Source organism: Gymnogyps californianus, chromosome 4 (assembly GCF_018139145.2).
Source record: "Gymnogyps californianus isolate 813 chromosome 4, ASM1813914v2, whole genome shotgun sequence".
NCBI classification, from domain to species: domain Eukaryota; kingdom Metazoa; phylum Chordata; class Aves; order Accipitriformes; family Cathartidae; genus Gymnogyps; species Gymnogyps californianus.
In genome coordinates this window covers 61,585,940-61,601,627 of record NC_059474.1, presented here as the reverse complement: position 1 = coordinate 61,601,627, position 15,688 = coordinate 61,585,940, and the positions used below count along the sequence as shown (strand labels likewise).

The following is a 15,688-nucleotide window of genomic DNA, read 5'->3' as shown; positions in this document are numbered from 1 at the left end:
TCTAGTACATTCATAATTTGCAATAATCTGTGAATTATCTTTGATGCAATAAGGCAAATGTGCAGCTAGGTAAAATGTCATAACTTCGTTCGGAAAGAGGACATTTTCACACTGGCTGGGAATTTGTCTCTACTGATACACTTTTGGCAATATTCACTGCTCTGGTAGCATAGCTGGCTTTTACTGTTGGCCAGAATGGCTTATGTTCATGAAGAGCTGGAGCACCATCAGTGTCTCAAGAATTCATTCTCTTGTTTTCGCTGAACTTTGAATCAAGCTTTATTTTTTTGGATCATTTATTATATTTCACTCTTTCTTTCTTCTCCCCAGGCTTAGACTTTTCTATCTAAAATAAGAGATGTATAAAACCTGTCATTTAAAGGCACTTCTAAGCTTTCAAAATTAGTATCAGCTGAAGCATTAGTCTTCTGTAGTAGCTTCTGTAATTCTTTAAATTATCCCATTACAAATGCTAAATGCCCTAAAGTTACTAGCTTCTCCCCTCCCCAGTCTCTCTCTTCTAGATAAATCAAAAGCCATTTCTCCAGGTATTCCATTTAAAAAGCCATATTGAAACAGGAATGGTGACAGCAAAGAGCAAGCAGAAATTAATATTTCTAGTTGCCTCTTTCCATCTGAAACTATCTGTAGCTATATTGACATTAAAATGATGTGAATTTCTAGTAGAGCAGGAAGAAATAAGTGTAATGCATTGCTTCAACAGAATTTGAATATGTTTACCTACTTTACCAAGTGTAACTAATAACTGAGAAAGAAAATACTACTGTCATCACCTCCAGCACTGCGGGGTAGGCATAAGATTCAATTCTTATGGGCAACAAAACGCATAGACTTTATAACATGTTTGTAAATGTAATGTATTTTCTTGCAGTGCCTCCGAGCAGGGACCAGATCCCTGTTGTGCTGGATGCTGTGAAAACCAACAGTAAAAGACACAAGACACCATGAAATTCTCCTTCCAAGAGGAAGTAAAAAAGAGGACTTCCACAGCAATGAGCCTACATCCAGCTAGTTTTGTGTTCGTGTTCCTTCACTCGTATTGCTGTGGGAATCCCTAGTTTGTGGGACTCAGCATCAACATGTATTCTTACCATGGAAGCCCCCTCCTTTGATGTAACTGGTTATTCAGCCCCTTTGGGCATCTTTGGCATTAGAGGCAGGACATCTCTAATGATAAATTGCTTGAATGAGAAAGATGATGATCTTAAAAATCCTATGCATGAAATGAGGCCACTGTGAAAGTGCACAGGTTCTGCTCATTCTCCACAAGGAAGAATATAAAATCCTGTGAAATATTATAATTGCAAGATTTAGGGAAAAAAAGACTATACAAGGCAATGAAAATATTAATCTCTTTCCTGGGAAAAGACTTCTTTACTATACTTCCCTAGAATGAAGCAAATGAGGAGAGTCTGATGTAAAAGGCAATGTCCTGGTACTGCAAAGAGTTCCTTTGCAGAATTTCATTGCCTACTTTAATGATTGCATTTGCTGACCTAAAATGAATATGGTATGTCTAACCTCCAAGTCATGATGTGAGAACTTGTTTTTATTTGCTAGACATGACTATGCAAAAGAAAGCTGGTGATGAGTGTTCTTCTTGGTTCCTCACTTTCTGTGACAGAGCTGCAACCCACAGGCAAGAGTAATAGATTTCTGATACTGGAGATACCATTTCTGCATGTATCTGATTTTGCTGTCATGCCAGTGCAAATCCACTCTATTGTTAAGCCATAGCGTGCAGATGCAAGGACACTATTGTTTTAGGTATTTTACAAACAAAAATACTTGTGAACTCCTTCAGAGACAGACAAGCCTTTCAGAGTAATCAGAATAAGCCCTAATTCATCTTTGGCAAAAGATGTAGTAATACATACGCTGTGTAACATTTAACAGCAAGAATAGTTGTGTATATATAAGTGACTGGATTGATGCATAGACTAGCGTTATGCTGGGCATGACAAAAATGTGTAAGAAAAGAACAGGCCCTATGCAAGGGTCCTTTAATTTAAGAAAAATAACAATGTTCACCTGACTTTCATCGTAGGCATTGCACGGCATGTCTACACTCACAAACATATAATTAAATGTTCTTACAGTATATACCATTAACCACAAACATTTAACTATCAGTAACTGGGTTTTCCAAAGAGATTTCAGTGGGAGAGGGCACTGGGTACATGGAGGGCTGGTTTAAGGAACAGTAGGAAAGTAGCTTCCATCATCTTTGCAACACACCAAGAAAAGAGGCTCTGTCCTACACACCTTAGGAAGCAAGCTCGCTTCTGTAGGCCTTAAGAAGTTTTCTGGAAAGGAGGGCCACTGCGTAGCAGCCAAAACCTGAGTTTGCACCTCTGCTTATAGCTTAACTTGCAAAATCATATAGCACGGAACTACTGAGCTCTGAGGCTTTTGATGGGAAAAAGCTTTCTCTGCTGGTTTCCCCAAAGGTGATTTATTCTGTAAAAACTATATTGTGTAACACTTTCTGCCTTAAAAGCAACTCATGCAAAATTAATTACATTGCACTATGTTTGTGAGAAAATACATTTTACTACAAGTTAATTTGAAGAAAAAAATATTATACAATGAATGCTATAACAGAAACAGTTATGAGTTGCCTTAACAGCATTTATAAATCAAATCACTGCACATCGATAACTTTAAAACTAACCTACATCAGGCTTTTGGAATAATGTACACGTAAAACAGTTTTTGAGTAGCTATGTATTTTTCATAAATTGTGGCTGACGATGAAAAATGTGGATTATTTGTTAAAAAATACAAAAAAATTATTTTCTTTCATTTTTAAGATACGATGAATTTTGCATGTTCTGTTGTTTTCTATAGCTTTTTGGAAGTAATATGGGAGCCAAAATCCTTAGACATTTTGGGCCTCTTTTTTATTGAAAATATTTCTAACAAGAAATCACTAATTACATGCCCTCTCCTCTTTATAGACAGACAGGAATTTCATCCATATAAATTAATAAATTGTGAGGAAAAAAGGGACTTGTGATCATCTAGGCTCACCTGCTGTTTTACACTGGCCAAAGAAGAGGTTCATTCCTTGCTGAATACTTCTTTCACTCCTTGAGCAAGAAACCGGTACAACTCATGTTTCAACTACAGAACATCTTAAAAAAATGCTGTATTGATTTGCATGTTGAAGAGACTGAAGATTCACCCACAAGATGCCCAACTGTTACTTATCATCCCTTGATTGACTGTCAAAATATGGGCCAAATTTCTTGGATAAATTTGCCTAATTGTGGCTTTCAGCCACCAGCTCTTGTAAGGCCTTTGCCTGCTTGGGTAAACGCCTTTCTGTTCTGATAAATCCTCCCCCGGGCCGTAGAGGGATCTCAGGTCAGGCAAGATGCTCTGCACAAAGTCGAGCCGTGCTGTGTGTGAGGACACCGGCCTGCCGCCCCAGGGAGCGGGGAAGGAAGGCAAACCCAGGACTCTGTCCTTCCACCTGACCTGCATGCCTGGACTCTTGCCCTCTGGTGGGCAGTGCACAGAGCAGGAGGCCGCTTGTACATCTCCTCAAAACTTTAGTGCCTTTTGTCCCCCTGCTGCCATCACATGAGTGTGTGGGTACCTCTGCTCACATGAGTACAGTCCCAGGGTACCTCCTCTGAGCATTTATGTACTGCTTTTAAGGACAGATGGATGGGGTTGTAGCCTAGGTTTAAATTAGCTTTCCTTACTAACTCCTTTTTGAAGCCTTTTTCCAACTGTCAAAGGTAGCCCCCTTTTGTCTGTGAATCGCTGGTGCCTGCTGTCCTGCCAGGAGTAGTCTGGGGACATTTTGTAGAATAATTGGAAAAAAATTTTGAGACAGGTTTGTGTTTCCTCGCTTTTCTCCTCATCCCCAAAATCTGAAGCCTCTTCTCCATGACATCTCACCTCAGAATTAATTGCTGTACCAAGAGCAAATCTGGGGAAAAAGATCTCACACTGCTATTATTTCTCTTTTAAATTCTTTAAGTAACTTACTGGAAAAGCTCGTGTGCACCGAACTACTTGCATAATGTCATATCCATAGCAGAGAAAGTCCCCAGAGCAGGCTGACAATATTAAATGAAAGAAATTATACTCCTGTAAAGAATTTTATGTTCAAAGTACACCTGTGCAAAATGAACTGCCAGTGTTGTTGACTCTTGTGAATTTACTTCAAGTTTTGCAAGATTAGGTATTTTTCTTCAAGACCCAGCTTCTGGTGGGGATGACTATGGGACAAAATGTCTGGGGTTTTCCTCTTCTACTACTTACTTTCAATACTTTTTTCCTACCTTTCCTGACTGTGGAAAAGCCTGCAGTATGATGTGAATGTATCTTACAGGCTTAAAAAGCAGGCAAATATGTATTTATTCTGTTCCTTTAAGCCAATCTTAAAGACGATCAAGACCTTATAGTAACCACTCATTTCACTTAATATAAGGGACTGATCCTTCCCTAAAGTATAAGGTTGGCAAGAAAGCCAAAGGAAATAATGCTATTTTCATTTTACAGATGGAGAATTAATTCACAGTTACTTATGCTGGATCCAAAGCCTATTGATGTCAATTGATTGATCAAGATCACACAGCCGAACACACCTCTTCTAAATCCCTGACACTGCATTGATCACAAGACATCTTTTCTTTCTAAATACTGAAACTAGTTAGATGTATCATCATTTTGCAGACTTTACAGAGCCCCCACTAATCTGAATAGGATTCATATGCATATGCAAGAGTCGCATAGAAACTAACCCTCTGGAAGCAGTGACTGATATTTAACCACATAGCATTAATCATCTAATCACTCTGTCTGAGTTTCTATTAGGTGGAGAAAGAAAGGGGTCTTCTCTCTGCTATTATAATATAGTTTGCCCCTTTAGATTTATTAATCTGAGAATATTACAAATGTATTTGCTAAATCATAATAGTCTGAACTACTAACAATATGCAATAAGAGTGTAAACACATACATTTTAAAATAAGAGTGTAAACACATACATTTTAAAATCTATGGTTCCTATTCTCTCCTATTATAAATCCTGACAAGTAATAATTACATGCAACCCTGAGAAATGAAGCTAATCATAATTATCTTACAAACAGAAAACAGGCATTAGAAGTGTCATGTTGGGTCTGTATCAATGTTATATTTAATTAAGCAGAAGATTATGCATAATCCAGTAAAATGGTCTCTTGTTTGCTCTAATAACCAACTGAAATGAAGTTCACCAATACTAACAAGTGTTCATGGAAGTAAGGAACTCAACTTCTGTACTTTCAGGGTTGCCTTAGGAAGGGATTATCACAGCAAATTAAGGGACTTAGACAGGCAGGTGAATGTACATTTAAAATCCAAATCCTTTATGCAGTCTTGGAAATCTCAGCCTTGCACTATACTTGCACCAATCCCTTGGTACTGTGCCAAAAAAAAAAAAAAAAAAGGTCCATGCTGCTGGTCATGGCTATGTAAATTGCACATAGATTCCTGAGCAGATGCTTTCAGTTTACAGTTTTTATTGGTCCTCTGTGTGTATTTTACCTCTATATAGAGTACTTCACAATCACCACTCCTAAGTCTCTCTTCACCGCTACAGGGGCAGGGTCCATGGTTTGCAGAAGGTGTAGAAAATGTTCAGGCTCATCAAAATTCTGAATAAAGATTAAAATGCAGGTCTGCTATTGTCCCAGCAGACTACAATTCTTCCATGCATCATGGAAGAATTCCTGAAATGTGGCTCTTCGCCTAATTCTGTTTCGGTTAATATATTTCTTTTAATAATACTATAGGAAAGCCTAAGATAAGAAACAGTCTTTTTGGGGATCAAAACTGTCCTGGTTTCGGCTGGGATAGAGTTAATTTTCTTCTTAGTAGCTGGTACAGTGTGTTTTGGAATTAGTGTGAGAATAATGTTGATAATACACTGATGGTTTAGTTGTTGCTAAGTAGCACTTATCCTAAGTTAAGGACTTTTCAGTTTCCCATGCTCTGCCAGCAAGCAGGTGTGCAAGAAGCTGGGAGGGAGCATGGTCAGGACAGCTGACCCGAACTAGCCAAAGGGATATTCCATACCATGGAACATCATTTTCTGTATATAAACTGGGGGGAGTTGGCCAGGAGGGGTGGATCGCTGCTCGGGCATCGGTCAGCCGGTGGTGAGCGATTGCATTGTGCATCACTTGTCTTTTCTTGGGTCTCATTTCTCTCTTTTTGTTATATTCCTTTTCATTACAAGTATTATTATTGTTATTATATTTGTATTATTATTGTTGTTGTTATTATTAATTTATTTTATTTTATTTATTAAACTGTTCTTATCTCAACCCCTGAGTTTTACTTTTTTTTCCTGATTCTCCTCCCCATCCCACTGGGAGAGGGGAGAAGTGAGTGAGCGGCTGTGTGGTGCTTAGTTGCTGGCTGGGGTTAAACCATGACAGAAACCTTATTCAGTATGGTATTTACATAACCCTTTTTAATAGCTGCATAAATATCACTCAGTAAATTAAATAATGCAAATAGTACCATTAGAACTGGTATTAATAGTCGTCATATTTGTTTGACCGTTTTGTACATGTTTCCCCTTTGGCTAGATTAAAAAAAATCTCAAAAAATATTTTGCCCCATTAAGAACGAACAAATGAGACATTTACCTTTAATTAGGCTTACAAATTGCAAACACACCCTTTAAACGATCAAGAACACTAGAAATCTGATAGTATTCCACCCTGTATATTTCAAAGGCATTAAATTAAACATTTGAAGCAAACTTATCCACCAGTTCCAGCTGTTGCCAGTGAGGATAAGGGAATTTTTTATTTTTATTTTTTTCTTCTAGCAAAACAGTAAGTCTCAAAACTCTACTATGTTAGTGAAAAATCCTATAGTCTAAATAGATCAGGATTCCCATTTGCATGGCATGCAAGAGACTAGCTCTTCTGCTGAGGGACAATGAATCACAAAAACTGCGATGAAAATATTTACGAAGCATTTTTTCAGCTGTTGTTTACTGTGTTGTAAATTTCCTTCCTACCCAGTCCTCTCATCATTATTTAAAAAAGCCTCTTTTAGCTAAGACCTTTTGTTTAAAAATAAAAAATTTTAAAATACCAACAAGAACCCACAGCATTGCAGAGATGCTAAGCCTTACAAATGTATTAAAACTGAATATCCATTCTGAAGTAGACATTTAAGTATCATGCTCTGAAATAAACACTATAATCTAAGTGTCAAGAGACAGCCTAAGTACGTATCTTGAGTCCACAGAGCAGCCAGGAGGTCTAAAAGAAACCAGTGTTGGATTATTTGTAAAAATCCTGGAGAAAAACAGCCAAGGATTGTGACTAACAAGAATTTCTGAGTGTCTCCCGGAGAAAAGAATGAAAGTATTTCTATTACAGAATAAGACCACAACAGAGTGAAAACAGAGTCCCTGAACTGGCACTGTGTGAACCAGGCACAACCCCAGCGTGCTGGAATAATATACTCACCTTGTCCACAATGCAGATCTGCTTCTTGCTTTGCACATCAAGAATTTCCACTTCAAAGTAAGTGATTTTTGAATGTTTGAGCACTGGTGGTGATCTGAGATGGCCAGCAGCGAGCACAAGCTGAGAGAAGTTGAAAAAAGAGCGTGTGTCATTGTGGGACATGGACAGAGCTCCTCCATGAGCTGCAAGATCCCTCTTGTGTTCTGGAGCACTGGGTTTCTGCCTCCTGTGCATGGTGTAACCCAGCAGTAGCGATCGTCATATCAACAGGGGACAGTTCCAGGGGGAAAATGTTTCCTCCCTGCATCAGTTAAATACAATCACAGACTGATGAGACACGAAAGGTCAAGTGGCGTTCCATTTTAAGAGTACTGTCTTATTTAGCAGGAGTGAAAACAATGGCTCTGTAATCCATGTCTATATTTAACCTGCTATTGTGATGTGCTGCATTGCTGCTGCTTTTTTTTTTCTTTTTATTTAAACCAGCATTCGAAACAACACATCTAGAGATTCCCTATTAGAAGTCAGATCCTGAAATTCCAGAGCCGCAAAGGAATCAGGAATGAATGCAGCAAATTCCACTGTTATCTACTGAGACAGATGCTTAGAAGTGTCCACATATATGCATGTGTATAGGTATGTGAGTGTATATATATGTTATATATGTGGGGGGGGTATGTATGCACCCTTAGTATGTATCTACAAAATTATGTCAGATGTCATCTATTCTAGAAATATTTACTAACAAAATGCCAGGAGTTCATCAGCAAAATTTAGGGTTTGCTTGCAAATATAGAGAGGATCTCATACCTGCTTGTATTTAGTATTATGGACTCTGTTACTTAGTAGGGTAGAGCTTTCCTTGCAGCTCTGCCAGGGAAACTCAACTGAAATAAAGGAAAGTATAACCATAAAGGCACTAATTCAGGGCTTGGATCATTTTACTATTTTCTTATTCTTTCCTGACAATTAATTTTCACAATGCAAGTCTGCAGCAAAATAAAAGTAGCCTTAATGGTAAAAATAAAGATTACTTAAAACAACAAATTTTCTCTAAAAGGGCTTCCCCAAGACTTGTTTAAACTTCATTTTTCCTTGTATGACTTTTTAATAGGATTTAATAGAACTAGGAGCACTTTTCCATCCTGAGATTCTCCCTAAATTTCCCCGGGCTGCCTAGGATTACAGTGTTAGAAGGGCACCATGGATTTCTGCAGACAGCTCTTTCCAGTGGAGACACAGAGTAAGTTCTGAATACATTTCTACATGGTAAAACCTCAGGGAAACTATGATCACTATTACAAAAATCTTATAGGTTTGTTACACTAAGGAAATTTAATTAAGTGAAAAAAACCTTCCACAAGATAAAAGCGACCACACAACTAACACCCCCTCTGGGAAGCAGGGTGGGAACAGAACAAGTCTCTTTTCTTTGATTCTGCTATAACTTACAGAAAATTTAGTGGTCACCACATCTTGTCTAGCGACACATGACAAGAAGCTCTATGAAATAATGGAGAAACTAATTAATAAGTTGTTGCAAGACTTAAAAGTGAGAGCGAGGGGGACCCCCAAAGGAAGGCAATTTCCAAACTAAAGCTCCTCTCCTGACAATATTCACAGATACGCTCATCATCACGTGTATGAGTTGTCTAGTTGCTGTTGATGGAATAATCCATGCTACATCAAGTTGTATATGTGCTTAAGTTCTGGAGAATCAAGCCTGCGTACATGAAATGTGTCCTGCTTATAGACATATAGAAAAGACATAGGAGAAGGAAACAGCGAATTAGCAGAGGCTGAACTTGTGAACAGGTCTGAGCTCAGTGGTAACAGGACTGGGAATCTGAAATGACAAAATACTTACAATACCAAGAGCTAGTCTAATTTATTTATGATTCTTTAGCCAGTTGTTCTGACTAAAGAGGCTAATCCCAAGTCATAACTAAGATGCTTTATGTCCATATGACACGACAAACTTCTGCGTAGCTAAGGTCTGAGATAAAAGTCCCTGTTACTTGTTGGTGCAGTCATGCAGCCTTTGAATGCCTTCACTGGCTTTGTTAGAGGAAAGCCCTGCCTGTGGGAATGCAGATGTATAACAATACTGGTCACCTAATATAAATAACGATTAAATTTTGGCTATACTGAAATCAGTTCATGTCTTGCCATTGACGCAAAACAAGTCAGCATCTAAAGAAAAAAATTGTTAGACTTGAACAAGATTATATTGTGATCAAAGAAGTACACCTGTCTCCGAGTTTAGATGAAAGGTGTGCAAGGAACCACCACCTTGGTAGAGTCCATATAGCAAGCAGAAATTTTGGTATAAGCTAGTCAGAATATGGAGAGTGACAAATCATTGGCTAACTGTAAGAGGCTTGCTAAAAACAGCCAGGTAAAGACCACAGAACACACAGGTCCTAAACTCCAAGTGTGAGATACACTTATTTGAACAGATTACTATAAGGAAACCGTATAAACTGCTGTACAAGAGATGAGACAAACTGATATAATATCCCCTTTTAGCTGCAAAATCTATGAATCAGTGAGCTGTAATAGCATATATTAATAAATTTCTAAATTTATTTCAATTCAAAAGCAATAAATAATAATATTGACCATCATGGCTAATTTCTGTGTATATACGGAACTGGTGTTGCAGTCATTACAGTGGGTATATTTATAATGTTATTTAAATGGTAACATCTGAGCTGCTGCTTCTGAAAAAAAGTTTTGATTTACTGCAGACATTTAAATGATCAGAATTTTATTACTGACCAATGAACACTTGAATATCTGAACCAATTCCAGGAAAATGCTTACAAAAACATATTTTTATTTTTTCAATCTAAGCTAATATTATGCAATTTCAATATTTTGATAAACAACAATCTTTACAAAGCCAAATACTTTGCTGACATAAACTAGTAGGGCTTCCCTGAAGGTGACTGGCCCTTTCCTTGCTGTATTAAATTATGGGTCTAGGATTAGACTGCAGCACCGTGTCTACAGCAAACATATTACTTGCATATAAGGTGGGTGAGAGCTACTCTACCAAAAATAATCAGAGATAGAGTTACCACTGATAACCTAAGCTCTAAAAGGGAGATGCATAAAAGCAGTGGAGATTTTGCCATTAATGTGACAAGCACTGCACTTCCTTGAAATGTCATCAAAGCGTTTGGATGTTCCTGCTCGATGCAAAGTAATTCAGCCCATTTTATGTAGAAGTGCACATAGAAGGGAAACATTAATTACTGAACAAAAGGCAGATCTTCGCTTTCAAGGCAGTTATATGTACCTCATCTCGGTCCACGACACTGGAGATGGGGAGTCCCAGCACATGGGACAAGTGATCAGTTCTATGGTGAGATTTATTGATCCACATTACATTGGTATGAGCTGCTGTTCCCTGAGCTGTGGCAGGGCTAGTAGCCAGCAGTCACCGAGTCCCTGACCTCAGCCTCATTATGGGACTCTGAGAGGAGTCAAAGAGCACTCAGCAAGACTTAAATCATCTCTGACAGCTTCAACTCACACTGAATTTCCTGCCATATAAGGGGGCGATATTTTTGAGGGGCCACGACGATGGGCATAACTCTTCTCAAACTGTGGCTCTGCCTCCTCTCCTCACTTGGCACTCAGCTGACATGAGCCATTTTGCAGATGGGCAGGCATTTTGTTAAGCCATCCTTCTGAAAGGCACTTTTTCCAGGAGGGAGGGAATGCCTGCCCCCAAAGCACGCAGCAGGGCCATCATTTCTGGTTAACTGAACTGCTGATATTTTCACAACAAAAGCAACACCTGTAGTGGACTTTTTGCACCCTTCTAATACAATATCTTGAAACAAGCATCAACCTGTGCAGGTCATGACAAAACAGGTAACAAAGCACTGGGCAGGGACTAAGACTTAGCATCCAGTTTCTGCTTATGACATTGATTTCCTGTGAGGTGTTAGCGAACTGCTGGTTTTCGTCTTTTCCCTTCCCATTCCACATGTCTTCTCTGCATGAGGCTCTCGCACTGTGCATTTTGCAGACAGCCTGGCACAAAGGTATTTCACAAGATCTCAGCTGAGGCCTTAAAGTGCTTCTGAAGTTCCTTTTCATCTTTGGTCATGTTTTGTACTCCTCCTTCCCCAGAGAACTGGTCATCTCCTTTCAGTCTGCAGAATGTCGACTGTTAAGTCAGCAGCAGAGGGTCATCTCTGTCAGTCCAGATGCTTGTCAGTAGCCCCTCACACATCACTTTTTACCCCACGCACTTCAAATGCTTGGTGGAAGCAGGATTATTCCTTTCCCACTGGCTTTGTGATGCCAAAGAACTGAACAATGCCCCCAAGACACAAGACTCCAGAGCCCAAAGTATGTGGGGTTCGGTACTGCAGGTCATGCAGCCTAAAGCAAAGCAGATTCCCAAGGTCACACATACTCACTTCAGTGTCCCATTTTTGGAGATTCTGCCATTCAGTTTGCTGGGGAAGGAGACGCTGGGACCAAGTGCTCAACTGTGTTGTAAACAAGCAGTGAGATCCCCTTGCTAAAGGAGGTCTGAACCAATACGTTCACGTGGTACGTACCATGCCCCATGGCCTCACCACCCTTGTTTAGCAGCTGTGCAGCCCATACGCCTGGTACTGTACTGCGCTTGATATAATCAGTGCTGCTCCACTTCTCCCCATTTCAATCTTGGATTTAATGTTTTCAGAGCCAGGCAGGAGTGTAGCTATGCTTTCAGTCTCTTTTTACTGAGCTGTCCAAGGAAGAATTTAAGAACCTGATACAATGTACTCATTTGGAAAAACGCTAACAATAATTTGTTTGTCTGTCTCCTGGCTTCATCTGGCTGAAAGTTTAGGAATAGGTTTACCAGATTATTTTGGGGGCTAATGCTTTTAAATATTTGGTTTGATTCTGTTATCCATATCATATTCGTAACAACTAGAATGCATTTCTAAAGCATAGTAGAAATTTAAGCATGTGAGCCCAGCTGTTAGAAATGAAGAATGTAGATCTAAGATTGCGGTGTGTAGTATGTGAAATTTGATAGCGTTATTCCCAAATACTGTTATAAAGGCTGCATGGTAAAAAAACAAACAAACAAACAAACAAAAAAAAACCCAACGCCTGCATGAACCTCTGGGATTTCTTTGCCTGCTGTCGTGGTTTAACCCCAGCCAGCAACTGAGCACCACACAGCCGCTCACTCAGTCCCCCCACAGTGGGACGGGGGAGAGGATCAGAAGAGTAAAAGTGAGAAAACTCGTGGGTTCAGATAAAGACAGTTTAATAGGTAAAGCAAAAGCTGCGTACCCAAGCAAAGAAAAGCAAAACAAGGAATTCATTCACTACTTCCCATCAGCAGGCAGGTGTTCAGCCATCCCCAGGAAAGCAGGGCTCCATCACGTGTAACGGTTACTTGGGAAGACAAATGCCATCGCTCTGAACGTCCCCCCCTTCCTTCTTCCTCTCCCAGCTGTATATGCTGAGCATGACGTCATATGGTATGGAATATCCCTTTGGCCAGTTGGGGTCAGCTGTCCCGGCTGTGTCCCCTCCCAACTTCTTGTGCACCCCCAGCCTCCTCGCTGATGGAGTGGTGTGAGAAGCAGAAAAGGCCCTGACTCTGTGTAAGCACTGCTCAGCAACGATGAAAACACCCCTGTATTATCAACAACACTGTTTCCAGCACAAATCCAAAACATAGCCCCATACTAGCTACTATGAAGAAAATTAACTACCCCAGCCAAAACCAGCACACATACACATGCCTACTTTAGCAGCCTAAAAATCAATTTAAAGCATTCTATTTACATGTGCGTACACACAAAAAAGCTACTTAGAAGAAGCTCTGCAGTGTTACTACTAAAATTACTTGGGTACTTCAATTTTCTCTCTTGAAGCTAAATCTCTTAACAAATAAGTGACGGACAGGATAGAAAGGCACAGAAGGAGAGTGCACTGACTCTGTAACACAAAACAATCCTAAGGCTATCTTAAATAATGCTGAAGTCAGAACTAGACCTCATCAGTGGTAAGGTACAGGGCAAAAGTGATATACACCCGTGTTCCTCCCCTTCAGCCATACTGGCAGAGCTCCTCAGCAAAGGGTGACAACCTTTCTGACCCTGTGAGCACCGCAATGGAAACATTACACGGCCAAAAGCCTCAGGCCACATCCTTCAGAGGCTGTGAGAAGGGAGAGTCCAGGGAACAGCTTGCAAGCAGGGCCCAGAGATCCTTAGTGCCCACCTTGTCCCTGCAGGAGAAGTTTTTACCACTGACTATCACAGCAATGGAGTTTTGCCAGCTGTTTAAAATCTCACTCCAGTAGTCTGGCTTTATCCTTCTGGCTTTGTAAACTGAAAATGTTGACTTTAAACTTAGGTGTGGGTGGTGCCAATTAGAAGCAAATTCACAGTGCAAACCAAAGCCAAAGCCAGCGCTTATTTTATCCCCCACAGATATCCACAAGAGACATGAGAGAAATAAGCAAAGCCAACAGACAGGCACAGTAATTCTATCTGCAAGAAGTACAAAGTGAAACCTCCACCCCCAGCCCCTGTCGCACACACACACCTACTTCTCTACCAAAATAAGTACAGCGTGATACAGAGCTCAAATCTGATGACAGTCAGGATATATAGTAAAAGACAGCTGTTGGACTGCAGCATAGAATAAGCCTGAGGAGACGCTCCTGGTGATGAAGAGGCCCAAACGAATCTTTGCAGGTGACCTGCTAGATCAATCTTTTAATGTTATTGACAATAAACAGCATATTTACAGATGTGCAGCTGAGAATTTTCAGTTCTTCATTAAATTAAATCAGTGCAAATTGTGCTATTCCTGATATTATTAACTCTCATTATTTGAGGCATGTGATGGTCTTTTCCCCTAAATACGTGGCATTTGGAAGTATGTGACTATGCTATGTGAAATGTCTTTTTTTTTTTAAACTTACATATTTTGTTATTCTTTTTCACTTAAGTAAATGTGTAGCCCTTAGAAATATACAGGACTGTGTGAAAACTTGACCTCAAAAGGTCTAGAAACAAAGATACTTTTTTTTTCAAAACAAAGTCTATGGTTTTTAAGCCAGTCTTGGCATTTTGCAAACAGTCAGACAGGGAGATCAACACTGTTTGTGTTTAAGTCCTTACATAGACAATATGCTTTGTACCCCATTGTTTCTTTGAGACAAAGATTAGAAAGCAGTATTACAAAGCAGACAAAGAAATGTCACCCAAACTTATCTAAGAACTACTTTTAAGGAAAATTCCACTGACTTTTACCTGCAGAATTTTCCCTACAGCATTACACTCACCCTTTAGCATCTCCTTAAGCAGCCTTTGCCTTTCAATGGCAACAAGTGTTTCCATACATTGTCCTTAATATGGTGTGACATCCCCTTACAGCATCATCAATTCTGCCTAATAAAATGGCACCTCAACTAACAAAGGTTAGAAACTTGCTTCCAAACGTTTGGCTTCATTTCAGCATTTCACAGTAGGCTTTGTGCACTCTAATGTGCCATTGCTTACTTGAGGAAAGCCACTGTGATGGCCCTGTCAATCTCAGCACCCATACTCATGTCCAGCAGCAAAGCAAGCAACAAGGCAGCATCTAGGTGGATGTGAGTCCTCAAAGCATGGACAGACAGAAAGTTTTCATGTAGTTCATTGTGGCTTTATGTTATCGTGCCACTTCACAGTGTAAAGAGAGAGGACTGAGCGGATTAATGAAGGGCAGGTGCTGATACCCTGTACTTTGCAGCAGTGTAAGCTTACTTCATGTCCTCACTTAATTTCAGCTGAGTATATGTATTACTGACAGCATTTTTTAAATCCCCCTCCAAGAACATGGCCTGACGAGATAATGGATTGTAATTTCACAGGGTAAGATCGAGTAACCACATTATCGGAAGCTGATCAGCCACTAAGTAAGGATGATGAAAAGAAATACAGTAAGGCAAAGCCATTTTTCACAAACGGCAGCAGTACAGAACTGGCAAATCCATGTTCTTACAGCTGAGATAAATGCATCTTTCTTTTGTGCAAAACTATTACATGCAAGATGAAGTTGGAGTCACTTGGAATAGTTTCAGGAAAACAAAATGTTGTTCAAATATGCAGTTTTTGTTGACACTGAAGCACTTAAAAAGATTTACTCAT

The 15,688-nt window shown here is 39.6% G+C and overlaps 1 protein-coding gene across 1 annotated transcript in view; it reads right to left on the bottom strand.

The window, feature by feature from the left end:
- Positions 1 to 7,748, bottom strand: part of TECRL (trans-2,3-enoyl-CoA reductase like) — a 65,072-nt gene extending 57,324 nt beyond the window's left edge. The window contains exon 1 of the mRNA XM_050896111.1: positions 7,515 to 7,748. Within this exon, the coding sequence (XP_050752068.1) occupies positions 7,515 to 7,748 (234 nt within the window). The remainder of the gene's footprint in view (positions 1 to 7,514) is intronic.
- Between the last annotated feature and the right edge of the window lie 7,940 nt (positions 7,749 to 15,688).